General features: G+C 41.4%; 1 protein-coding gene across 2 annotated transcripts in view; it reads left to right on the top strand.

The window, feature by feature from the left end:
* Positions 1-27,641, top strand: part of PCDH15 (protocadherin related 15) — a 1,763,546-nt gene that overhangs the window by 874,930 nt on the left and 860,975 nt on the right. For both annotated transcript variants that reach the window (XM_075612935.1, XM_075612934.1), the window contains exon 12: positions 5,053-5,259. In XM_075612935.1, the coding sequence (XP_075469050.1) occupies positions 5,053-5,259 (207 nt within the window). The remainder of the gene's footprint in view (positions 1-5,052; positions 5,260-27,641) is intronic.

Below are 27,641 nucleotides of genomic sequence, written 5' to 3'. Positions count from 1 at the left end.
TCTTGAACAATATCTTTAAATCAATCCAAGATTGTCACTGTTTTTAAACACTAGCTTTCCTTTTATTGTCATCGCCATCTGTTTTTGCCTGTCTTGCCCCTTTCTTGTTTGTATAAGTGGGATACTAATTACAGCAATCTCTATGTTTGCTAGAAACAATCACTGTCTGACTGCAAACATCTCACTGTGAAATCACACCGCACAACCTGCACACAACTGATCCTCAAAGTTAATAATACTTTGCTGGCATGAGTGGTTAGGCAGCAGTTTGCAGGTCATTTTCTTTCCACTCATAGTTAAAAATCCATTGCATGGAATACTAATGTATCTTTATATATTAACAAACAGAAGTGCAGCCTCCATTCATAATGAAAACATACTGTCACATTTATACCTGCTTGGGAATCCATTGCTTCAGTGAAACAGCAAAACTGAATTATTACATGTTTTTTTTTTTTAATAAATCAGTTCTGTAGTATTAGGTAATAGTGACTTTTTTTCTTTTATTCAACTCTTAATGCCATTTTTATTACTTTTAAATCAGCCTTTGATTTACATTGCAGGTTTAGCACACCAGTATACAAGAGGGGTGCCCCAGCAACAGCGATAGATGATAATTATTATGACGTGCTCCCTAGGTAAATCACTGATATGTGCACAAAGAGAAAAGGTAACCCAGTTAGGGCACTCTGTCATAAATCTGGATGTGTTGTGGTAATATTAAAAACATATAACTTTATTAATATCCTTTAAAATATAGGTGATTAAAACAAACATTAAACAGAGGGTTGTATCCTGAGATGCAAACTAACGTCAGAAAGTCCAGAATACTTAAAGTTGTGAAAGGGTTAATTAAGTTTATCACTTGCGATTTCAGGAAATAAGAACAGAACCTCGCAATGTGGTACTAAGTGTCCACTGTTCTCTAATGGGAACTTGAAAAACCCCTAGTGGTACTAATAACTTGCAGTGTGACCAGATGGTAATAAAATTATAAATATAATGTACCTTTGTGGTGAGATACACATAGGGTTAATGACAATGTGGTGGGTTAACCCGCATTAATATAGTACAAAATAACACTTAGCTATAATTAACAGTAGTATAACACTCTGTTTTGAGTGTTAACACAGGATGTACAGAACCAGAAATAGTAGATAGAGCCAAGGAGCACAGCAACATGAACCAGAGAAATATTTCATACACTAGTCCTTAATAACAATTAATGTTAAAAAGCTGTGTGAGAAAGTCCCAAGTGTGACAGGCTGGTAGCAGGAGCAGTAGTAAGTGATAGAGATGAACTCTAGTAACACTTACAGACAGTTGTGAACCTGTTCCTGTGCCATAATGTAACCTGCACAAATGTAATATTGTCTGTGGGGTTCTGATGTTGTAGTAGCTGTGATACACAGAATCCAATGAATCCCCAGTCTTGTGTGTTGAGCTCAGGCTATAGTGCTGCTGTACAGGGACTGCAAGATAGTACCAGCGGAGAAGTCCCTACTGCGCCCTTACCTTCAAACTTGTTGGTACAGTAATGAATGAAGAGCAGAGTCCCTATATGCGCCCTTAAAACTTCAAAACTAGTTGCAACCGCCACACGTTGCGAGATCGCAGCATTGTGGAAACAATCGGATTTACCAATCATCCCCAAAATCAGGAACATGTGTGCCGGATGGAGCAGTTGACGAGTCTGGTCAACGACTCCGGCCCAAACTTCCTAAAGGTCTGGTCACCTTGGTTGGCCCACACGTACATCCCGGGGGTAGATGTTACCACAATATTGCAGTGATAGAAGGAAATGCGTTCTCCGGTAACCAGACAGGGTCCACGACCACATAGCAACGGTACAGGTAGGGAGACTGGGGAGACGGTATCCGTGTAAAGACTAGGGTAAAATATGTACTTGTATGCGCACAACAGTAGTCCAAAGTCAAGGATGAGGTCAATATGAAAGGCGAAGATCAGCCATCCACCCAGCCGCCACCCCTCCCCACCCCCCTCTCATCCTGGTTCCATTCTGTCCCGTTTTCCCGTTCATGTTGGTCCTGTCTGTCTCGTCGGTCCTGTAAGTCGTGATCTGGTATCACCCATGTCAGTTGTCCTGTTTGTCTGTCCTTGTTTGTCCGTGCTACATACTTCAGGGTGTATATGTATTGGCCTATGGAATGTGTTACCATGTATGCAATGTAAAACCCAATAAAACCAAAGTTATATAAAAAAAAAACTTCAAAACTAGTGATACAGTATTAGAGCGAAAAGACGCGATCAGGAGCCAACTCGGTTACGTGGCAAGTTCAGAGCTGTCAGCTGTGAACTCCTGCGCGTGCACCCACTCCTGACGTGCGCGTTTCGCATTGAAATGCTTTTTCAAGGCTGGTATGTTGGGGGGTGGGGGGTGGGGGCACACCTGTTGGCTACATGCTTCTATTTATAGCCAATATGTACATTGTTCGTTAGTTGACCAATGAAGTGAGCCCTGCTGAGCACAGTGTGCTGTGCCTATTCAACCAGCAGAGGGGGTTGTGTAGACCTCTTCCCACTATCATGTACACTGTTAGTTTAGAATAAGACAATGATTACTCTGGATAAATGTACTAATTATCGAATAAATATATCAAGCACTACAATGAATGCCCAAAGTATATAATAGTAGATAACCAGGTAATGGTATACTAAATATGTGAACCTTGATGTATGATAAGGTCCAAATGTGGACAGGTCAACGTTTAGTAAGATAGGATAACCCCACTCAATGAGAGGTAAATATGTTATTTGTAGTGACACACCTGTTGTACCAAGGTGTATGGTGGATTCTAGAGACCCACCTAAAATATATTATGTATGGTGATATTACAGACAGGATAGCTGGTATAAACCTACAGGGATGGAGGTAACTCAGCAAAGACATTGTCCAGTAATGATCACAGGACCCAGATGATAAGTATGTTGAGATGTATATGATGTCAAATAAATGATGTGTACAAGAAACCTTCATTAAGGCCACCTGGAGACTGGGTTTTTAAGGCGTAGATCCAATGTGCTTCCTTTCTTTATAATTCATCATCCCTGTTTCCTTTCCGGATACCCATTGAATGTTGGTTGATGCCCATAGCATCAATGTTACCCTCATCAATCAAATTAACATGTTGGGCTACCGGGGTATCCATTTTGTTATGGATACTCCCGATATGTTCTAATATCCGCTGCTTGAATGGTCTCCTTTTTTTCCCAACATACTTCTTGCCACATATGCAGGTACCCAAGTATATAACTCCTGCTGTGAGGCAATTTATAAATTTGCACACCTCAAATTCCTTAGAATCATCACTGTTAGTGAATTTCCTCCCTACTGTGACAAATTGACATGCCTTGCATCTTTGGCACGTAAAAGTGCCCAGTGGTTTTGTTGTTGACCATTGTGTAGCTGATGGTTCTTTAAAGTAGCTATGAACCAAAGTATCTTTAAGGCTCCTAGCCCTCCTACAAACCATGGAAGGGAATTCCTGTAGAGCTTGTGTGATATCTTGGTCTGCTTTGAGGATATGCCAGTGGCGTGTGAAGATTTCTCTCGCTTGATTCCACTGATAGTTGAAATTGCCAATGAAGCGTATAATTTTATTCTCTGGGCTTGTTGTTTTATTCTTTAATAGATCTGCTCTTGATGTAAACTTAGCCCGTTTATATGCTCTTTTAATGGCTTTCCTGCTATATCCTCGGTCACTAAATCTTTGAGACAAAATCTGGGACAGATGTTCAAATTCAGCATTATCGCTACAATTTCTTCTAATACGGAGAAATTGTCCCACCGGTATACCCCTTATTAGGTTTAGCACACCTACAGTACCTAGCAGTGCAAGATATTTGCAACATACTTTTATGTTTCTGATCATTTGTTGTTAATGTTCCCAGCAGTTTGAGCTATAAACTGTAACAATAGATAATGTTACCTTAGTAATATAAGGATACATTGTAGCTGCTGAATTACACTGACTGAAGGATTGATTGAAACTGAAAAGTGGCCATTAAATTAGGCACACAATTAGAATGTTTACAGATATATAACAGGAAAACCAAACAATTACCAGTTTAGTTAAGAATGTACACTTATACGTTATCACATGTTTACATATAAAAATTAGAAAAAAAAGTGGCAATTGCTGCTTTAAATTGTTGTAAATTGATTTTCTTCTTCACCTTTTTATGTACTTTTGCAAGAATATTTTTAGCTGCTATGTTACTTTGCATCCAATGTACAGTACTATCCTGGAAAACAAAAAACAGAATTTAGCCTAAAAAATATCCTATGTTTTTATTATTGTGATGACCAGTTGTTTAGCGCTCACATTCCATTTTCAAATCAGCACCCACATTAAAGCAGCAATCCCACCTAACAAATTGATTTCTTAATTTGTTTCTCTACATAATTGGATCCTGGGGTGTTCTGGTGCTGAAGTGACATTTTTTCAGTTCAGAGATCCCCCTGTTTCCCGAGATGCTTCCTGGTTTAAAGTTCTCACCTGCATCAGTTGCAGCTTTTTATTGATCAGCGCCAGTGTCCATGTAGCTTCCTCCATAAGGGGCACTGGCACTTTCACCAGTAATTACTTTGGGAACCAGGGGAGAGTGATGAGAGGTATCCAAGGCTGAAAATACAGAGGTTCAGCACCACATGACTCCCCTACTGTATTTCAATTGTGTACAAAAATTATTTTCTTATTTTTTCAGAATTACTGCCTTAGGATCAATGCCAACCAAACCATTAACAATAGAAATCCCTAAAATTTTGTTTTCTTTTAGCATTTACTTTTATGTACTTACAGCACTTATTCCCTCACCTGTTGTCTCTGTAAGTTCCCTTCACGCCTTAGATGGTAAGCTCTTCGGGGTAGGGATTTCCTTTCCTATTGTCTGATTTTGCTGCACTTATTGTATTATTATAATTCCCTGTACTGTATTCTTTGTGAAGCGCTGAGTACACTTTTGGCGCTATATAAACAAAAGAAATACAATACAATGTAATTTATGTTTTTTTTTTTTTTTGCTCCATAGGCAGAGCAAAGTAATGGTCATCCGCTCCCAGCATTTGCCAGTCTGCATATCGACATTATGGATGAGAATAATCAGGCTCCGTTCTTCACGGTTTCGACGTATAAAGGATTTATACTGGAGTCCTCACCGGTGGGAACAACAATCTCTACTAACCAGAACTTGACTGCACCATTAAAAATTGTAGCTCTGGATAAGGATGTGGAAGAGGTGAGTTAACCTTTTTCAGCTTTCCTTTTTAGATTGTCTTTTTCTTTTCTTTGTTTCCCCTACATGTATACAGTAAACGTTTGAGACATTAGGGGCAATATTTATTAAGCAGTGCTACTTTAAAGATATTTTCCGGTGCTGGAAGACACCTTGCAGCTCATTCTTATGAAGTAGCACTGTTTGGCAAACATAGCCCTACGTCTCCACAAAAGTTGAGAGGTTGCTTATTCTGGAAACAGCCCCATTTCTTTTTAGAATGTTTAAATTTCCATCAATGAAATTGGTACAAGTAAAACAAGAACAGTACATTTTATTTACTTTTATATGAGAGTAGAATATTCTGATCAGTATTTGGATAACGTGTTAATTTGGCCTATTTTGAATCGTCTGCAGTTGATTTTGTATATTGTTTTTCAAGATCTCACAATTATTTTCTTAAAAATATATAGAACTTTCTTTTTATTCCAATAAAAATATTCGAGATACTAAAAAAAAACATATTTTTGGGGAATGGTTCTTCAGATATTATGCTACATGGTTTGTTTCCCATATCATAACTACATTATGCAAATGTATATTTTAATTTGAAAATGTTTATTATGAAAACTTTTAGCTTGCTTAATCTTTTGATGTAAACTCAATTCAAAAATTCGACAAAAATTATGAAAAATATAAAAAAAATAACTAATATCATTAAACCAACATTATATCACAAAATAAATGTATTGGGCAAAATAATCCCTCGGATGAAGGAATTAACTAAAATAACATCTGCATATAACGTAACACCATGAGCAAACACATTGTACCTAGCAATTTCTTTTTTAGAATATGTGCAGTAAAGTGCTTTAGCTGTGCATATATTAATGGATAAATATGTCAGAATAGAGAGTGAGAAACGACTAATGATTTACAGTACTCAAGTTTAGACTTGATTTGCAGCAATATAAAATATGCTTCGCAGAGCCAAGGCACTGTACACATTGTCCTGGAACAGGAGTTACAATCACAAAAGGTGATAAAAAACCATTCCCCAAGCTTTACCACCCCCAATGTACAACTCTCGGTTTAACAATCAAGACTAGATTACAAAAAAACGTAAAGTTGACAAACAAAATAGACTCATGATGTAATACTAAATTATTGTGAGTTATGTATTGTTTACCAAGGGTTGATAGTTATAAGTAATTCTAATAACTCTATGCTATGAAGGTAAATGGATAAAAGCTCAAGAACCATCAGAATAACATGTGCATGTATCACTTCACCAGATATTTCATGACTAATTGTCAATCTTTTATTAGGATCTGGATGTACCACACGATCTGAATTATAATATTGGATTTTATGAAATCTTAGTACAACCATCCAAAATCCCAACCATGACTTATTGAGCGACTGCATAATATTTATTTTAGCTTCAAAAAAGCCTTCTCATAGACAGACATAAAAGCCTTGTCATTTCTTGTCACTTCTGTCATGTGTTTTAAAGCTCTGCCAGTCCAGAAGTGAATTTATATGCTCCAGATTAGTTGAAGTCATGCAATCCATTACTGCCTTGACTTTGTCTTCCACGGGTTTAGCAAGGCATATCCTCCACTACATGCCCTAATAATAAAACTCCTAAGTTCTTAAACAGCATGTAAATAGTCTACTATACTCCCTGCATTTTTCATGTCAGCTACTGCTGCTACTAGTTTTTGAATTGTTCTTCCTATCTTACTATTTTAGGTGTATAAACATTGATCACTAACTCTGAGTAGTTTATTCATGAAGTTATTGAATATAGCAAATCATTGAAACAAACTATAGCAATTGCAAATCCCAGTGGATATAAAATACAGTTTTCTTTTACATACCCTGGAAGGTGATTAAGTCACAACTCTGTATAATACATAGCATGGAAAATGTAATTGATCCCCTGAGAAGGTCTTTTGATACAGGGTGGTCCAAGATCATTCATTAAGAGCCACCACCAGACTGGTTTTCAGGGCAACACTGGACATTTGAACTGTAACTCCCAAACAAGAGGAAACACAGAGTTCTGTAGTTAATGTCATATTGAATAAATGTTTTACTTGAGGAATCAAACAATGCACAGATAAATGGAAAGTTACAAGTGCTGCATATCTTTAGATGCCCAAACGCTTTGTTACATTCTGACGTCTCATGTGACCACGACTGCACCCTTCACAATCCGTGCACAATAGCGAAAAGAAAAAATACTTTATAATATGTGCACATTTGAATGAAAAGGGCACTTTATAACTTAGGCACAATATCTTGTTTGTTTGTTTTTATCTTACTGGGAGCTTTCTTAAAGAAAAGCGCAATTTATAATTTAAGAGAAAAGCACTTTATAACACAGTCACCATATTCTTTAATATTTTGTTTACAGTACGTGTAACAATATGTGTTGCTTTCTTAATTTATGGTGCAAACATTATACTGTATATTTTAGTCAAATAACTACGCAAGTTGTGTTTAGTGATCATTAGAACTACAGTACAGTATTGTAGGTTATTTGATATGTTTTGTGTTAAGCTCTAGTCAGTCCTGGGGGAAGAGTAGACTGTTATATGTTTTAAAGGACCACATTTTAAGTTTTTTCATAGAGTAGTTGATATTATATTATTTATAAAATATTTTACCAGGAAAAAAAGTACATTGAGTGTTACCTCTCATTTTCAAGTATGTCCTGAGCACAAAGTAAAGTTGACAACATTACAGTTATAATACAAACATGTTTAAAATGGGAAATAGTATGCAAACAATGAGGTGAAACACACCAATGTGATAGGTGTAGTGAATCAAAGCACAAATCACTTTATATAATTCAAAGTGAATAAGTGAACAGTAATAGTGTTGTGTGGAAAAAAATAATAAATGTATGGTTGTCACCCCCTGCTCTGATCCTCTGGTAGGGACTGTCTTTGCTGGTCCCAGAAAGATGCAAGTATTCTTCAAAATCCAGGGAGAGCATAGGAGAAATTAAACCAAGAAAAGAACAAAAATAAATATCTAAGTGTAGATGTATTGAAAATGTAAATTACAAGATAACTTGGCTCTTTTGTGGTGCCTACTCACAGTGTGCTAGGTTTAAATGGGTGTATCCAAAACCATGGCAGTATGCTCTTAAATGTTGGAGTCAGGTTGTTGGTACCTCAATATAGAAAAGAGAGAGGGACAATTACGCAGATCAAAAAATAAAAACTTTATATGGAAAAAAAGGTATAAGAATCACACTCACAATGTGAACGATATTTAAAAGCATTAGACACAACAGTCTACTACGTCGTGAGCACTCTCGCCACCACCATCCCTTCGGGTGTTGCTGGTGGTCCGGAGCGGCGTTTCAGCCCAGCCGGCATCTCTCGTGGGCTCTGCGACGTCCCCTCTGGTACCTCTGGCATCACTTCCGGTTTCGGGTTTTCAGCTGGATTCAAGCTTACTCATAGCGAAACATTTAGAGCGTTAGTCTCCCAATGAATAAAGCACCCGTAGATGCGTTATCCAGCTGAAAATCCATAACAGGAAGTGACGCCAGAGGTACCGGAAGTGATATCGTGGTGCCTACGAGAGATGCTAGCAGGGCTGAGACGCCGGTCCGGATCACCAGCGACACCCAAGGGGATGGTCCCAGAATCTTCCTCAGTTCCTGCTAAATGTTGCCCCTTTGAGAATTTAGATGTCACCACATAAAAACTAGTTTACCGTCTTCACTTAGGGATTAATAGTAACAGTAATTAATAGCTTCTCAAGATTCTAAATATGGTTATAATTTGATGCAGGTCATACATTATTTACCAAGCACCTCAGGAGGCTGCTTGGTTTGTTAGATTTCTCATCACACCCTGCTGCATGTATCCTCATATTAAAAAAAGAAACCAATCCCTGGGTGTGCTTCAGAAGGTTATCATGGACCACCTCCTAAAACAATTGGCATTGGATTGTACAGATGTAGCCAGACTCATTGACTTCGGAACCACGTCTGAAAACCTAAAAGCCATGTGACGGCACTGCATGGGGTCCGTGCTTCCAGATTCGACCCCCGGCAGCTTTAAACTTTTGGCTCCACGGTCATGTTACTGCAGCCTTTAGTCTGGCTAGATCTGTATCAATTGCATGAATGGCACCTTCTGATTTTTTTTATATATAGCAAACGCTCTATAATAGTGCAATAATAAACAAAGTCTTACTTGAGCCCAACAAATGTAACTACAAATTTGAGTTGAGCAGGGAGTCTGTAGGAAATCTTTTAGATGTTGCTATCTGGATTTATTTAAGTAAACCTCTTTCAAAGTCTATCTTCATTGCACATTTCCTATACCATTGTGTAGCCTAATGAGGTTTGGCACTGTGACCAATCACAGATCTTCAGCTATGCCCAACTATGTTTTAAATTCTATTTGACGCGTGGTGAAAGCACTGAAAATACAATTGCCTAATGGTTACAATTATATTCCCTTTCCTATGTTGAAAAATGTCTAGCACATTTAAAAAGTTTTAGAAGAATTGTACATTATCATAAGCAGAAAATGGTAAAGGAAATTACCTACTAAAGAAGGATCAAGATAGTTTGGCTTGGTGTCACTTACAGTATCTTTATTATAGTTTGTTTCAATGGCATAAATGTAATTAACTTTTATTAATACAATAAGTGCTGAATATACTGCTTCTGGGAAGAGTTTAACGGCATGCACAATCTAACTTATAGTGTACAGCTTACATGAGACCCTGAACTGCAGAATTATTGATATGATATTCTTTTTTATTATAGAAATTCAATTTTTGATTTTTCTTGTGAAGAGGGTATAATGCAGTAACATTCATATTCATAGTCAATGTGATTACCAAATAATTTAAATTTATGACACAATGTTTGTATTATTGTTTGATATAGCTTTTTAACATATATTTTTCATTTTTTGAGTTTTTGGAGATATCCTCATTAATTCCATTCAGTTAATGAAAGCGTGCCTTTTGTGATGTTTTCAAAGCAAATGTATTTAAACACTAGCAATTCTTTACATGGTATTTTGAGTATATATTTCATGTGTGTGTGTGTGTGTGTGTGTGTGTGTGTGTGTGTGTGTATATATATATATATATATATGTAAAATATGTAAATATATATATATACAGTCATGTGAAAAAGAAAGTAAACCCTCTTTGAATTCCATGGTTTTACATATCATATCAGGACATAATAAAAATCAGCCCTCACTAAAATAACAGATGACCTCCATGCTGCCAAAGACAGAGGTCATTACACTCTGCTCATATTACTGAACCTCTCTGCCGCATTCGACACCGTGGACCACCCTCTTCTCCTTCACATTCTCCATACTCTTGGCATTCATAACAAAGCTCTATCCTGGATCTCCTTTTACCTCTCCCATTGTACTTTCAGTGTCTCTTCTGCTAACACCTTCTCCTCCTCTATTGATCTCTCTGTGGGGGTACCCTAGGGCTCTGCCCTGGGACCTCTTCACTTTTCTCTGTACACACTCTCTCTAGGGGACCTAATAACATCTCTTGGGTTTAAATATCACCGCTATGCTGACGACACACACATTTACTTTTCAACACCTGACTTTACACCTGCTGTACAAACCAAAGTTTCTGAATGTCTCTCTGCTATATCATCCTGGATGGCCCTGCGCCACTTTAAACTCAACATGGCAAAAACTGAGCTCCTCATACTTCCTCCCAAACCTGGCCCTATTCCCTCCTTCCACATTACTGTTGGAAGTATGATCATTCACCCAGTAGCCCAAGCACGCTGCTTAGGGGTAACACTCGACATATCTCACATTCTCATCTCACATTCAGAACGTTTCTAAAACCTGTCGCTTTTTCCTCCACAATATCACTAAGATACGCCCGTTTCTCTGTTGCTCGACTGCTAAAACTCTGACTCAGGCCCTCATTCTCTCCCGTCTTGATTACTGTAATCTCCTTCTGTCCGGCCTTCCTGCCTCTCACCTGTCTCCCCTACAATCTATCCTAAACGCTGCTCCCAGAATCACTCTACTATTTCCTAAATCTGTCCCCGCGTCTCCCCTCCTGAAATCCCTCTCCTGCCTCCGATCAAATCCCGTATCACACACTCAATTCTCCTCCTCACATTTAAAGCTTTACACTCTTCTGCTCCTCCTTACATCTCAGCCCTAATTTCTCATTATGCACCATCCCAACTCTTGCCTTCCTCTCAAGGATGTCTTCTTTCTACCCCCTTTGTATCTATAGCCCTCTTCTGCCTTAAACCTTTCTCACTTACTGCCCCGCATCTCTGGAATGCCCATCCCCTCAATACACGACTAGCACCCTCTCTATCCACCTTTAAGACCCACCTTAAGACACACTTGCTTAAAGAAGCATATGAATAGCACTGTGCATTATACTGAACACATGATACATAAAGCTTGGCCCCCTGCAGACACTTACCAAAATTCTCTCCTACTGTCTCTGCACGTTCTCCCTACCTAACAATTAGACTGTAAGCTCCTCGGAGCAGGGACTCCTCTTCCTTAATGTTACTTTTATGTCTGATGCACTTATTCCCATGACCTGTTTATATTTTCTGTTATTTATTTGATTACCACGTGTATTACTACTGTGAAGCGCTATGTACATAAATGGCGCTATATAAATAAAGACATACAATAAAAAACAATACAATCTGTTCCTTAGCAGGTCTAAAAATTAGGTAAATACAACCTCAGATGAACAACAACACATGACATATTACACCGTGACCAACACTTGAACAAGTGACCACCAGGGGTCACCAAAAGGCCCTATATATTGCACTCAAAAGTTACAGTATCCACGTCAGACACTGTGGTGAATGGATATTGTGTAGTAATATAGGACCAAAGAAAGGGTCCAAAACCCTTGTTCAAGTGTTGGTTATAGTTTATTCCCTGTGCACCAAGTTTTTTAAGTACGATACTATTAGTTGAGCAACTAGTCACTATGTGTATGTGATATTACACCGTGTCATGATTTATTTAACAAAAATAAAGCCAAGATGGAGAAGCTATGTGTGAAAAACTAAGTACACCCTTACTGCTTCCATAGGAATTAAGATGCTAAGTAGCAGACAGGTGCTGCCAATCAAATGCCCTTGATTAATTGATCATCAGCAAGTGTGACCACCTCTATAAAAGCCAGTTTTAGCAGTTTGCTGGTCTGAAGCATTCAGGTGTGTGTTAACACAATGCCAAGGAGGAAAGACGTCAGCAATGATCTTAGAGAAGCAATTGTTGCTGCTCATCAATCTGGGAAGGGTTATAAGGCCATTTCCATACAATTTAAAGTCCATCATTCTACAGTAAGAAAGATTATTCAAAAGTGGAAAACATTCAAGACAGTTGCCATCTTCCCTGTAGTGGACATCCCAGCAAATTCACCCTAATGTCAGACCGTGCAATGCTCAGAGAAATTGCAAAATACCCAAGAGTTACAACTCATACTCTACAGGCCTCAGTTATCATGTTAAATGTTAAAGTTCATGACAGTACAATTAGAAAAAGACTGAACAAATATGGTTTGTTTGGAAGGGTTGCCAGGAGAAAGCCTCTTTTCTCTAAAAAGAATATGGCATCATGGCTTAGGTTTGCAAAGTTGCATCTGAACAAACCACAAGACTTCTGGAACAATGTCCTTTGTACAGACGAGACCAAAGTGGAGATGTTTGGCCATAATGCACAGCGCCACGTTTGGTGAAAACCAAACACAGCATATCGGCACCAACACCTCATACCAACTGTCAAGCACGGTGGTGGAGGGTGATGATTTGGGCTTGTTTTTGCAACCACAGGACCTGGGAACCTTGCAGTCATTGAGTCGACCATGAACTCCTCTGTATATCAAAGTATTCTAGTGTCAAATGTGAGGCCATCTGTCCGACAGCTAAAGCTTGGCCGTAATTCTGTCATGCAACAGGACAATGATCCCAAGCACACCAGCAAATATACAACAGAATAGCTGAAAAATAAATAATCAAGGTGTTGCAATGACCCAGTCAAAGTCCAGATCTCAACCCGATTGAAATGCTGTGGCTGGACCTTAAGAGAGCTGTGCATAAACAAATGCCCACAAATCTCAATTAACTGAAGCAACATTGTAATGAAGAGTGGGCCAAAATTTCTCCACAAAGATGTGAGAGTCTGATAAAGTCATACAAAAACAATTACTTCAAGTTATTGCTGCTAAAGGTGGTTCTACAAGCTATTGAATCGTAAGGTGTACTTAGTTTTTCACACATGGCTTCTCCATTTTGGCTTAATTTTTGTTAAATAAATCATGACACGGTGTAATATGTCATGTGTTGTTGTTCATCTGAGGTTGTATTTACAAGTCCTTGGGAATGCGTCTCTGGGAGTGCAAAATCTTGTCAAGATTTTTAAAAGAAGACGTGGCGAGAATCCTCTCTTGTGGAAGGATAGTCTTCAAAGGTTCTTCTGGTCTCTCTTCAGAAGAATGTATTCAGGAGAGTGCGTCTGCCTTTACGTTCTTAGTCCCGGGGATATAGGAAAGGTGAAAATCAAATCGAGAGAAAAAAAGAGCCCAACGAGCCTGTCGTGAACCAAGGCGTCGAGCGTTTTCTATGTAAAGAAGGTTCTTGTAGTCCGTGAGAATAGTAAACGGCTCTTTCGACCCCTCCAGCAGGTGTCTCCACTCTTGAAGAGCACTTCACGGCCAGAAGTTCCCTGTTACCCACGTCATAGTTCCTCTCGGCGGATGAGAATTTCTTGGAAAAATATGCACAGGGATGTAACTTATCTTGAGGCATGGGTCTCTGAGAAAGAACGGCTCCAGCGCCGCAATCAGAAGCGTCGACCTCCAGGACGAAGGGAAGTTCAATGTTGGGATGATGGAGAATAGGTGCGGATATAAAAGCTTCCTTGAGTGTCTCGAAGGCGGAGATGGCCTCTGTTGACCAAGCAGAAGGATCAGCTCCTTTTTTTGTGAGCGCAGTGAGGGGTGCCACAATGGTAGAAAAACCGTATAAATTTACGATAGTAAATAGCGAACTCTAAACAACGTTGTATGGCCTTGAGAGAATTGGGTCTTGGCCATTCAGTGACTGCTTGAAGTTTATCGGAGTCCATCATAAACCCCTCATCGGAAATGATGTACCTGAGGAACGGAGTAGAGGTCTGATGAAAGGTGCACTTCTCCAGTTCGGCGTACAAATGGTGTTCACGGAGACGGGAAAGGACATAGGAGGTGTGGCGTATATGGTCCTGGAGATCTTTGGAAAAAATCAGGATATCATCCAAGTATAATATAACAAAAATATTGAGTACCTTACGAAAGACGTCGTTGATGAAATCCTGGAAGACAGCGGGAGCCGAAAGGCATTAGAAGATACTCGTAGTGTCCACTACGCGTGTTGAAGGCCGTTTTCCATTCATCCCCCTTCCTGATGCGCACCAGGTTATAGGCACCACGTAGATCCAACTTGGAAAAAATCTTGGCCACCTGTAATTTATCGAACAGTTCGGTAATAAGGGGAAGGGGGTAACGATTTTTGATAGTTATGTGGTTCAAACCCCTGTAATAGATGCAAGGCCTCAACGACCCGTCCTTTTTCTTGACGAAGAAAAACCCAGCCCCTGCTGGGGAATTGGAGTGACGAATAAAGCCTTTTTTGAGATTCTCCTGGATATATTCATCCATAGCGTGAGATTCTGGTAACGACAAGGGGTAGGTCTTGGACTTGGGTAGGGAGTAACCTGGAACCAGATCGATCGGACAATCGTAAGTCCTGTGTGGCGGCAAAAGGTCTGACTGTACCTTATTGAACACGTCCCGGAATTGGTGGTAAACAGAAGGTAGAATAACTTCGGGAACAGAGGTATTGGCCAGCAGTTGATGAGTCTCGTCTGACCTAGGCCTCCAGGAGATGGGAGCAGAGGAAGTCCAGTCAATGAGAGGATTGTTAAGCTGTAGCCAAGGAAGACCAAGGGTGATGGGTACCTCATCAGTGTGAATGGCATCGAGAACTAAGATCTCTTTGTGCAGATGTGAGGACAGAAGCAAGGGGGCCGTCTCTAAGGAGATGTGGGCCGGGGTAAGAGGACGTCCATCGATACCGACGAGTGCGATGGGAACCTTCTTCCTCACGAGCGGTATGCGGTTTAACCTGGCGAATTCAAGGTCCATGAAGTTTCCTCCAGCTCCTGAGTCAATAAAAGCGGCGGTAGAAGTCTGGAACTTATCGCCTGAAAGGGAGACTGGAAACGTAAGTTTCTTAGGGAGTTCACCTTTATGAAGGGTACGTGGAGACATTACACCCAGAGAGAGCCCCTCTGTACTCACTGGGTGTTCCTGTTTCCCGGACGCAGTGGACACTCCCGAACCAGATGCTCCATGGATCCGCAGTAGAAACAAAATCCCCCGGCGTGGCGGAACTGCCGTATCGGTGTGCGGATGCATTGTACCCCCAATTGCATTGGCTCTGGCAACTCCAGTGCAGGATGAAGAGGTGTGGTAGCACTTGGGGGAGCAGGAGTGCTGCTGGGAGTACTGGAGAACGGAACTTGAAAGTTATGGAAGCGAGTGCGCTGACGCTCTGAGCGACGTACCTGGATACGTTGATCCACTCGGACGGCCAAATCAATGAGGACCTCCAATTGATCCGGCCTGGATTGGCGAGAGAGTTAATCCTTGATGGGATCTGCCAGGCCTTGCCAGAATACGGAGACGAGAGCCTCTTGTCCCCAGTTAGTCTCGGCTGCTAAAGTCCGGAATTCCACAGCATACTGTGTCACCATTCGCCGTCCCTGAGTGATCTGGAGAAGAGAAACAGATGCCATCTCCCGACGAGCAGGGGAATCGAATACCTGTTGGAACTCTGCTTTAAATGCCGGGTAATCTTGGGTAAGATCAGAACGTCGCTCCCAAACCAGGGAAGCCCAAGCTAGGGCGCTGCCAGTGAGGAGGTTATAAATGTAGGCTACCTTCTTACGACCAGTATTGTAGTTATGGGGGGCCATTTCAAACTGCACCTCACATTGGTTTAGGAAACCTCTACATTCTTGCGGTTCACCTGCATAAGGCTTGGGGGGAGGAATCCTTACATCGGAGCTGCTAACTGCGCTTGCGGAGTGGGGGCTTACATCTGGTGAGGTCGCGGTCGGTACTCGGTCTGAGAATACTGCGACCTGGCGTGTAAGTGCCACAATTTGATCCACCATGGCCTGGTTTTGCTGAACCAGATTGGAGAAAAACTGTTGAAGTTCGGTCTGGTCTGCATCTTGTGGGCTCGACATAATGTTACGCCGGTGCTGCCCGCTGACCAGACCCGTCCCCTGAGCTGAAGGGGGAAGTGGTAATACATGCACCCGCAGCAAAGGGAGCGTGTCCGGAGTGTGGTATAAAGTGTTGCCAGGCCAGGTGTAGTAAGGTAGACAATACTTGCCGATACAGGTTGTAGAGATAGAGTGAAGAATGCCTTGCCGAGGTCAGGGAGTAGAGAGCGGAGATGGGTCATAGTCCAAGCCATGTTCAAGGGATACCAGAGTGAGCGTTGTCCAAGGAGTGCCGAGATCAAGAGCCAGAGGGGGTAGTCGTACGAGCCGCGTCAGAACCTGTGAAAACACTGAGAGAATCCAGAAGTACTTCCATACAGAGACTATGTCGAGCAAAGACTGAGAGCAGAGAGGAGCTAGATAAAGCAGGAAGGTCCAATTAGGAACGGAGGCGGGACAGGAAGAGCTACAGGGAGACACTGCAGATTGGTGCAGGCATAACAGGCCATGTGAGTCTTGTTGGTAACCTGAGTATGCTCGTGTGGTGTGCGGGGGCGGAGCCTGAGGTCCGTGGGATGGGTAGAAGAGTGTGCAGAATGAGCACACTCTGTAACGCGTGTACGCGCGTGGACCGAGCCAGTGGATGGTGCAGGTGTGAGCGCGGGAGGGCATGGGCGCGCCCGGCGCTGAGCAGCAGAATTGCCGAGGGGAGTGATCCCGTGACAGCGGCAGGGGCGGGGAGCCGCTGAGTTCGGTAAGGCAGGATTGTTTTGTGTGTCTAGGGACTCCCTGAGGGGAGAGAGTGCTCTGTGTGGGGAGCACGGAGGACGCCGATTCCTGACATGCTGTTAGTCAGGAACAGTAGTCTCGTTGCTGCAGTGTGTATATCTCTCTCTGTGCCACCGGGTGTCTCCGTTGTGATGTGCGTCCACTTCAGTGGCCCCCCCCGGCTTAAACAGCTCACGCTCCTTTCGTTCTGCAGCACCACAGTTCCCTTCAAGTCCAGCAATTGCTCAATGAGCTAAACACCTGGTGCTTGTAGATAGCACCCTTACGCATTTCATCGCGAGTATACCGGCGACTTCATCAGAGGCAAGGAATGAGTCTATCCTCTCATACCTTATATAGTCAATAATGTTCAATTATTCAATTAGGAGATTCTAGATATACCCAAAATCGAGTGGAATACTATGTTTGCAAGTGGCTAAAAACAATACAGGGGAAAGACACACAATACATGAGTAATATAAGGTAGGTTCATATTCTAAATGCATGTAATATATACATACATTTGTGTGGCTACCTGACAAGTACAAAGAAGGAGATGACTACAATAATACATACTTAAATGATTACACAATATATGTCCATATATTATTTAAGTATGTATTATTGTACTGTAGTCATCTCCTTCTTTGTACTTGTCAGGTAGCCACTCCAATCTATGTATATATTACATGAATAATTGAACATTATGGACTATATAAGGTATGAGAGGATAGACTCATTCCTTACCTCTGATGAAGTCGCCGGTACACTCGCGATGAAACGTGTAAGGGCGCTATCTACAAGCACCAGGTGTTAAGCTCATTGAGCAATTGCTGGACTGGAAGGGAACTGTGGTGCTGCAGAATGAAAGGAGTGTTAGCTGTTTTAGCCAGGGGGGGGGGGGGGCGCTGAAGTGGACCCACATCACAACGGAGACACCCGGCGGCACAGAGAGAGATATACACGCTGCAGTCACGAGACTACTGTTCCTAACTAACAGCATGATCATTGGTGTTCTTGTTTGATGCGCATGTCCTATCTCATTGCTGTGAGTTTTTTTATTTTAGCTCGTGATTAATAAACCTGTATTATTTTACACTATGGAGCCCGCACTGTCCCCTTTTGTTTTATATTTATATATATATATATATATATATATATATATATATATATTGTGACAAACGCCCCTCTTTTGTAGCGCTGACGTCTGTCTGGGTTCTTCCCAACACAGTCTTCTAGGGTTAATTATACAACAAACAGGATCATGCAAAGTATTATATTGCTTAACTCAGGCTTCTGCCTGCTTTATTTTCATCCAAGTAAGGGACTGCAGCTTTAACATGTGTAGGCAAGAGGCACACAGACATTTTCATTCAGTGGTTCACTTATATCAGTGTCATAACACTTCACACAGTGTCACTTTTAAGAAATAAAAACCAATTCATATAAAGAAATCCTATCCCTTTCAGGGAACTAACTACACATCAGAATCAGCCTCTAACTGCGAACTAACTGGGCCAACTAACCTGGTTCCCCAGCTTAAAACAATGCCCTCTCATTTAGGGTCACTAGATACAGCACAGTCTTTTAGCAACAGCAATAAACATTTGTTTTGTCTTATCTGTTCGTGGTGGGAACACGGTCCCAAGTGTCCAGGCAAATCCTCTGGTACTGTGATACTTGGAGGGGCCGTCCACCCCGAAACTGGAAACAGGGGAGCAGCGATACCCCCAGCCTCCAGGCTCTAAGGAGAGAGAGTGAAATGCAAAACCTCTCTGCTCTAAATACCTGTGCATGTGATTAGAAGAGCAGGTGAGGGAGAATTAGAGCCATTGTAATCTGTGGTCTGGATTTTCAATCCAGCTGCCTGACTTAATGGGAAGCTGTGGAACGGATCATTTTTAACTATTCCTGCACTTTCTGACCTAAAATGGGGCAGAAAGCTGCCTAACAACTTTGGACTATGTCACAATATATATATATATATGTAGCAAATAAAGAATATCACTAGTGAGCACATTCACATGTTTTAGAATGTGAACGGATATTCCAGACAAAAGGTGACACATTGTTTGCTCATTTGTATATTGTATATATACCATAATTATATGTGTTTCCTCTTCATGGGGTATCCAGTATATTTTTTTAGGAATTCACATTTACCCAATAATCCAAAACCAGAACCAAAACAAACAGAATTTAGGATAACTGAAACCATACCTCAAAAATGTTGTTAGCGATGAAGCCAAAACACTAGATGTATTGCGTATCTTTAAAATACAGCCAAGCAGCTGAGTCCTTCTACCTTGTCTGTACTATGTAAAGTAATCTACATTATCCTTCAAAATTAATAGTTCGTTCCTTTTTGTAACGTGTACAATTAATAAATCTACATTAAGATCCAAAAGGATCAAATGTATTCAGCCCCTATAAATCTCTAAAAATGACTTTTCAAAGGGGAACAACAATAGTCTTATACTGTAAATTCAGCAGTATACTGATGCAGCGGCCGTTATTCGAACACATCGGCACCGATTTTGAGTTCTCTGCTGTTCCCCACGCAGCATGAACGCGGCCAATCGCCCCGGGCACCCGCGCTTATCGCGGAGGTTTTGTTTGAATTTCATGGATTCTGTTTCTTCGTTTGCAATAAAATGGATGAATTGTAATGTGTACAGTACTGTGCTACTGTGCTACTGTGTCACTGTGCTACTGTGTCACTGTGCTACTGTGCTACTGTGCTACTGTGCTACTGTGTCACTGTGCTACTGTGCTACTGTGCTACTGTGCTACTGTGCTACTGTGTCACTGTGCTACTGTGTCACTGTGTCACTGTGCTACTGTGTCACTGTGCTACTGTGCTACTATGTCACTGTGTCACTGTGCTACTGTGTCACTGTGCTACTGTGTCACTGTGCTACTGTGTCACTGTGCTACTGTGCTACTATGTCACTGTGCTACTGTGCTACTGTGCTACTGTGCTACTGTGCTACTGTGTCAATTTCATGTTTTTAAAAGCCAGAACACTAAAATTGGGTTTTCTGCACTCGCCGCGCTCACATCTTAGTGCGGGAAGGCTGGAATTCATCCCGCGGTTTCAAATCGGGATTCCGATGTACACGACGCGTGAAGTGTTCGAATAACGGCCGCTGCATCAGTATTACAGTGTATACGTAAATGTATGTACAGTACATTACAGTGTGTGTCATTATGGCTCTAATATACGAGTGTACGTGTATAATTTGGTGTGCTGTATATATCAATATGTATGTATTTATGCTAAGAGTATCGGTGCCTATGTGTGTGTTTCACACACACACACACACACACACACAATGTGACTGCTGTGTATTTATATGAGTATCAGTGTGTTAATGTGAGTGCTGTGGATCTTCTTATGCAATGTATTAGTGTCCTGCATTAGAGGTCAGTAGTTATAAATGACAGAGGGCACTATAATTCCCTTTGCAATTAGAGGGCCCTCTAGGAGCAAATTTGTGCTTACAACATATTTGCCCTTTGTGACTTTCCTAGCTTTGTTTTTATGATGATATTATGTGGTATTTTACATTATTTTATTGCATGTTTTTTGTTTATTTGTCTCCAGGGTTTAATGTTCATAATTCTTTCTTGCCTTTAGCTTGCTCCAGATGCAATTCCAGTATGTATGGAGTGTGATACATTTTTGCTTTTATCTGCATGGTGTGGAGTTTGTTGCTTGAAATTCTTTATGCCTTTAAAAAAAATTTGAAACCTAAGTAGTTCTATTGCTCTTTAGAATAAAACATGCTGCCTGGTGTTTCAAACATACAGATGTTATTGAACCCGCTGACACGAATCCACAGGTGAAGTAGTGTGTTGGTCCAACCCCTTTTTCACACATTTTCAAAACAATGGCAGTTCCTCCCGCTAATGCATTGCGTATGTCCCACTGCAACGCTTCCATGGAAGTAATAACATTGTCTATATTCATTCATCAAAAAAACCTCTGCCTTTTGTGCGTCTCTACGTTTGAATTCTGCACTCTATTTGTAGAGTTCACAACAAAACAATAAGATAGTTATACACACCCATGTTGGGTTTGTTGTACACTTTTTGTATGCTGGACTTGTAGGTCTCCCAGTATTTGAATTAACTGGTCATGCAAATGTTAATCTCTCATTCCAAAAATTATTTATTTTTCTTATTGGTGGACCTGACCTAATTAAATACGGTATCAGGAACTTATTTTGGTCTCACATTGCACATGCAATGATTGTGTTTGATCAGGTGGGTGATACTGTGCAGTGGTTCACCAGCAATAAATATTACATTATCTCTAAAATGTGCATCTACTGGGTAGGGGGATTCCTACCTTACAGTGTCTAGAGACCAAGTTCTTCCATTGCTCTGACTGGAGGATTGTATGCTGAAGGTTGGATGGTACTTATCCAATGAAAATGTAATGGATTTATGTGGCAGTCTCACAAAAAAATTGATTGTGAAATACATCAGGATATATTTTCTATGGAAAAAAAAAAACATGAGGTCAAAGGCTTCCAAATAGGACTTGGCCCAAGTGCATAAGAGGGTGCTATAGAAAACAGCTTAGAGCCCCAACAATGTAATGGCCATTTACAGTTTGGTCAAGAACTCTGAAGACTCAGGTATTTGTTTCTTTGACCATGATAGCTTAGAGCATGTTTATATATTGATGGAGAGCATTAAATACAAAAAGCACAGTATTCCAGACTCAAGAAGAAAGTAAGTTGCTCTATTTAGAAGTATCAGCAGAGTAGGCTAATTGCAATCAAATTAGAGTTAATGGTGAAAAAAAACAATGTGTTCTAGAAAAGAGAAAACGCTCGGTTTAGGCTTGTTTTGGTATTGTCTTTGCACAACTAAAACAGAAATGAAATACCTTTTTGGAACCATATTTCTTTATTTATTCAACTTGGTCGCCGGCAGGGGGGGAAGAGCGCAACTTCTGTCCCTAGCCCGGTGAGTCAGGGGGCGAACAACGAGTCAGTAAAATAAACACAAATGACTAGCTTAGCTATAGAGCCATTCAGGGTCTTCTTGGTGGGCGGGGACTATCAGCCGATATCAGTAACTGTACAGGAAAAACATGTCTGAATCTTCCCGGCAGTGCAGCTGCTTATTCCTACTCTATCCTACCACTGAGGGCACATCCCTGCTGCCCGGTACTCTCGCTACACATCACAGGGCCCCTCTGCACTGCCATCTGAAAACCCATTCACTGGGCTCCTCTGGTCTGTCTCAAGGCCCCTCTGAGGGCGGTTGCAGGTCCCTCCACAGGCCCACCACCGATATGTTCCGTCTTCCTCCTCTAGCACTCCACACCAAGGTAAACTCCCCTCAGCCAATGCCTGTTTCCCCTCCCCCTTACCTTCACCCACCCCTTGCCCCATACCTTCCCCCTCCCTTTACTCCACCTATTACCCCTAGCCTTACCCCACCACTTACCCCATAGTTTCTCCCCACTCCTTCCCCCACCCCTTACCGCATATCTTTCCTCAAACCCTTACCCCATACCTTTCCCCACCCCTTACCCCACACCTTTCCCCCACCTCTTACCCCACACCTTTCCCCCACCCCTTACCCCATACCTTTCCCCCACCCCTTACCCCATACCTTTCCCCCACCCCTTACCCCATACCTTTCCCCCACCCCTTACCCCATACCTTTCCCCCACCCTTTACCCCATACCTTTCCCCCACCCCTTACCCCATACCTTTCCCCCACCCCTTACCCCATACCTTACCCCATACCTTTCCCCCACCCCTTACCCCATACCTTACCCCATACCTTTCCCCCACCCCTTACCCCATACCTTACCCCATACCTTTCCCCCACCCCTTACCCCATACCTTACCCCATACCTTTCCCCCACCCCTTACCCCATACCTTCACCCTACCCCATACCATCCTTACCCCTAATCCCATACCTTCCTTAAACCCCCCACACACCCACCCAGTACCCCATACCTCCCACACCCATTATCCCATACCTCCTTCCCCCCTAGGGAAGGGGTGTGAGAGGGGCATATGAGGGGGAGAAATACATGGTGGATGAAGAGAGAAATAAAGGTGGTGAGAGAGAGAGGGGGGAAGTTTAAGAGAAATAGGGGAGGCTCACAAGGCCGCTGACGGGCCCTATAGAAACTATAGTCCTGGGCCCCATGAAAGCTGTCAGCGGCCCCGGCAAAAACACAGTAGCTATTACAGAGTATTTATTAGTAACACCTCTATACATTTATATGGGTTAGTTATGGGAGTTGTGGTGAAAAGGTTTATTTAGCAGAATCTTCCAGCTGCAAATGTGGAACAAAAATACTACCAAAATAGCAAATAAATGTTCATAAGGTATATTGATTCTAATACAACATTGCAGTGAGATTATACTGTAGTCAAAGGCGCCGATTCACAAAGCAGTGATGAAATCAGTGCTTTTGCGTGCGACTATGGGGCCTTTGCACAAAGCAGTCATAAAAAAAATTGCGATAAAATTTAATTCACTATTTTTGACAGCGCTGTTATCATCGTATGCACAAAGGCCCAAATACCAGTGATAGCAACATTTGAACAAATGGCGTGATAGTGAGAGTGATGGTCGTATAGCCGGGTCAGGGTTGGAGAAGTGAGGATAGTCATAATACTCGCTGTGGTTAGGGGTTGGAGAAATCGAATGGTCGTAGAGGGTAGCCGGGGTCCAGGGGCGGAGAAGGTGGAGGTCCAGAAGCAAGCCAAGGTAGAAAGAAGTCGGGGGTCCAGGTACAAGCTGAGGTCAAAACACAGAGACATGACAGGATCAAAAATGCACAAGACAACAGGACAAGGCAGCAGAAGCTTGAGGTAAGCACTTCGTTCAGGAACGAAAAATTATGCTCAGCCAATTTGCCAGAGGGATAGCTGAACATATAAAGGGCAGGTGACCAATGAGAAGCCAGAACGGTGGCTGAGTGAGCCGCAGGTGCAGCTGATCCTGGGTTAGTGTGGAGTTAAGGATTAAGCCCACACATGCTCTTCGTGATGTGGCGCCAGTGCATGGTTTCCTGCGGGCGTGATGCGTCACCTGTGTCATCACGGAATTTGATGTGGGGGCGGGGCCTAAGCCAGAACCTGGAGGTATCCTTCTGTCTGACTGCGCCTGTGAGTAGCTTCCTTGGTCTGCGGCGCATTACCCATGTCGTCACGGGACCTGTCGCGGGTGCAGGACCTAACGCCGATCCTCACAGTTACATTGTTTAAATATCTAGTTGCATTGTATACTATTTAGTATTCATATACACATTTTCTGATATATGATGATGATGGTGTCAATTAGGAATGAAGGACATGGTCAATACTTTATAAACATTCTCTAAAATGATCATATTAGCATATTTTTATTTACAGTATAGTGTCAACCATATATGTAAGACTATAACAAAAATATACGTCAGAAGACTGTACAACACAAAATGTACATTAAATATAAAAGTTAACAGAGAGTTTAAAGCTGCTCACGAGTATCATTTAATTATTGTTTCATGTAAAAGTGTGATGATCTTTAATGTTAATTAATGTTCTTTTAAGCAAATGAAAAAATAGATGTTCCAGGGCACTACAGAAATTTCAAAATTATTTTATTCGATCAGCAAACACGTTTCAACCAACTGCATGGTCTTTCTCAAGTGCGTTTTATTCACTTTCTATTCACTTGAGAAAGACCACACAGTTGGTTGAAACGTTGTTTGCTGATCGAATAAAGTCATTTTGAAAATTCCGTAGTGCCCTGGAACATCTATTGTTTCATATAGTTATTGGATTTCTCTTAGACAGGTATCCCCTGAACCAGAAGAACCAGTAATTGCAAGTATATTATTGTATTTTATGGTTGCAGCATTACATCTCATATGCCTTTTAAGCAAATGGTCATTAACGAACAATAATTGTTCTGGCACGTTAGAAAAGATACCTCTAAGTCACATACTCAGTACGCTGTGATTCATAGTTACATACTGTGTCTACTTTCTAGACATATGTCTATCAAGTTCAACCTATTTTAAATTTAGATTATAGATATTTATCCTATATTTGTATTTATAGTATATTGATCAAGATGAAGGCAAACAACAAATCCCAGTGAAATATTATCCAATGGTGTCCCGCCAGGGGATAATGTTATACCTTCCTGACTCCAATAATGGCAATCAGATTTCTCCCTGCATCAACATCCTTTCTATGTTTACTTTTTTGGTATACTCCTCTATATGGTACCTGTCCTTTTTTAAATCGATGTTACCTTTTCTTAAAGATATCCATTGTATCTGCAATCTCCATGGGTAATTAATTCCACATTTTAACTGCTCTTACTGTACATAACTGTTTCCTTTGTTTCTGTGAAATCTCTTCTCCTCAAGTCTTAAGGGATGACCCTGTGCCATTTGTACGGTACTTGGGATGAATAGTTCTTTTGAAACTTCCTTGTATTGATGTGGAATATATTTTTTTATATATATATGCCTGCACAGGAAAGGGAATGAATGTCTGTCTGAAACTGAAATAAAGCAAGTTTATGCAAAATGTATGGTGTGTCACTCAGCCAGACTTCACAGGATGGAATAAAGTAATCCATTTACTGTGGTCCTTCAAGGGTAATGTAAATTGATGTTGCAGAACAATAATTACATGTATAAATAATGGTCCAATGATTGATTATCATTGAAAGAAGGGTCCAGAGGTGCCCTAAAATGAAGTCATATCCAAACTAGAATGGAAGATACTGCTGCGGCCCCTCCTATCCTCCAACTTACCCTGAAAAATGTGGGGATGTTTTCCGACCATCACGGGCCTTCTCTGCGCGGCCCGAAATCAGCTGATAGCGCTAATAGCGCTAGACAATGAAAGCGCTTAGCGCTAAACAATAGAAATGCCCGCAGGCGCCCAAAACGGCCAAAAACGGCCCCCATTAGCCCACATCAGCCTGCGATTTTTAAAATCGCGGGGAAAAGGCCGCAGGAGAATAAAGGCGGCCGCCACTGTATAATGTCATGGGATATGGTTAACCCTGACTGAAAAGACGGCAGAAGGTATAAGGAGGAGTTTATAAAAGAAATAAGGGTGATGATATCACACCCCAACTCAATACAGGGAGAAGACTACTCTTAAGATAGAGAGGTCATAAAAATGGGGTGAACATATATCCCTCATTTTGACCCCTTGGTGCTAGCGTTCCGAGTGTGTAAATCCATTTGGATTCCTTTTGAAGGAGGACTTGATCCCAGTCCCCCTTCCTTTGACCTCTTGTGAACTGGTCAATCCCACAGAATTTAACAGCTTTGGTGTCCCCTCCATGACACAGATTAACCTGTCTGGACAAAGGTTTATCAGCTATATTTCTTATTATGCCGATATGTTCCAGCACTCTGTGTTTGAGGCACCGTCTGGTTTTCCCGACGTAGATTTTTCCACAAGTACAGATGCCTTGGTAAATAACACCTGTACTTAGGCAATTTATGAAGGTACGGATCTGGTATGTCTTGGTGTTATTCCAATTAGTAAATTGTTTCGTAGTCTTCATATGTTGACATGCTTTACATCTCTGGCATGTATATGATCCTGTGGGTTTGGGTGGTAGCCAGGTCCTTGGTGTCTTTTCTGAAAAATAACTATGAACCAGTAGATCGCGTAAATTTCGTGCCTCTCTACTGGTCATAGATGGGTATTCCTTGGTAACCCCTCTCAATAGGTCATCGGCCCTTAGGATATGCCAATGCTTTTAGAGAATGGCTCTTCCTGGGGCCATTCTCTATTGAAAGTGTCTATAAAGCGTATCACTTTATCTTGATGGGTGGATGGTTTGTCCATTATAAGTGATCTGCGGGTAGTGTATTTGGCTCTTTTGTAGGCCTTCTTAATACTCTTTTTGCTGTACCCTCTTTGCAGAAATCGTTGGTCATGTTCTGGGATTGTGCTTCAAATTCATGGTCAGTATTGCAATTATGCCGTATTCTCAGGAATTGACCAATGGGTATGCCGTTCATCTGTGCTCTAGGGTGATGGCTGCTGGCTTCCAAGAGGTTGTTTGTAGCCATAGCTTTTCTGTGTACAGTTGTGTTAAGCATACCATCTATAACCCTTGAATTGCAAATATCCAAGAAACATATAAGATCTCTATCATGTTCCAAAGTTAAATCGTGGTTAAACACATTGGTATTAAGTATTCCAATGAATTCTTTAAGAGCTCCCTCCAGGCCTCGCCACAAAACGAGCACATCGTTGATGTAGCAGACTCAGAGGTCAATATGCTCTGTGTATTCCTCCATCTCTTCGGTGAAGACTACCTGGGATTCCCACCACCCC

This window comes from Ascaphus truei, chromosome 8 (genome assembly GCF_040206685.1).
Source record: "Ascaphus truei isolate aAscTru1 chromosome 8, aAscTru1.hap1, whole genome shotgun sequence".
NCBI lineage: Eukaryota > Metazoa > Chordata > Amphibia > Anura > Ascaphidae > Ascaphus > Ascaphus truei.
This window is presented reverse-complemented; position numbering and strand designations above follow the sequence as displayed.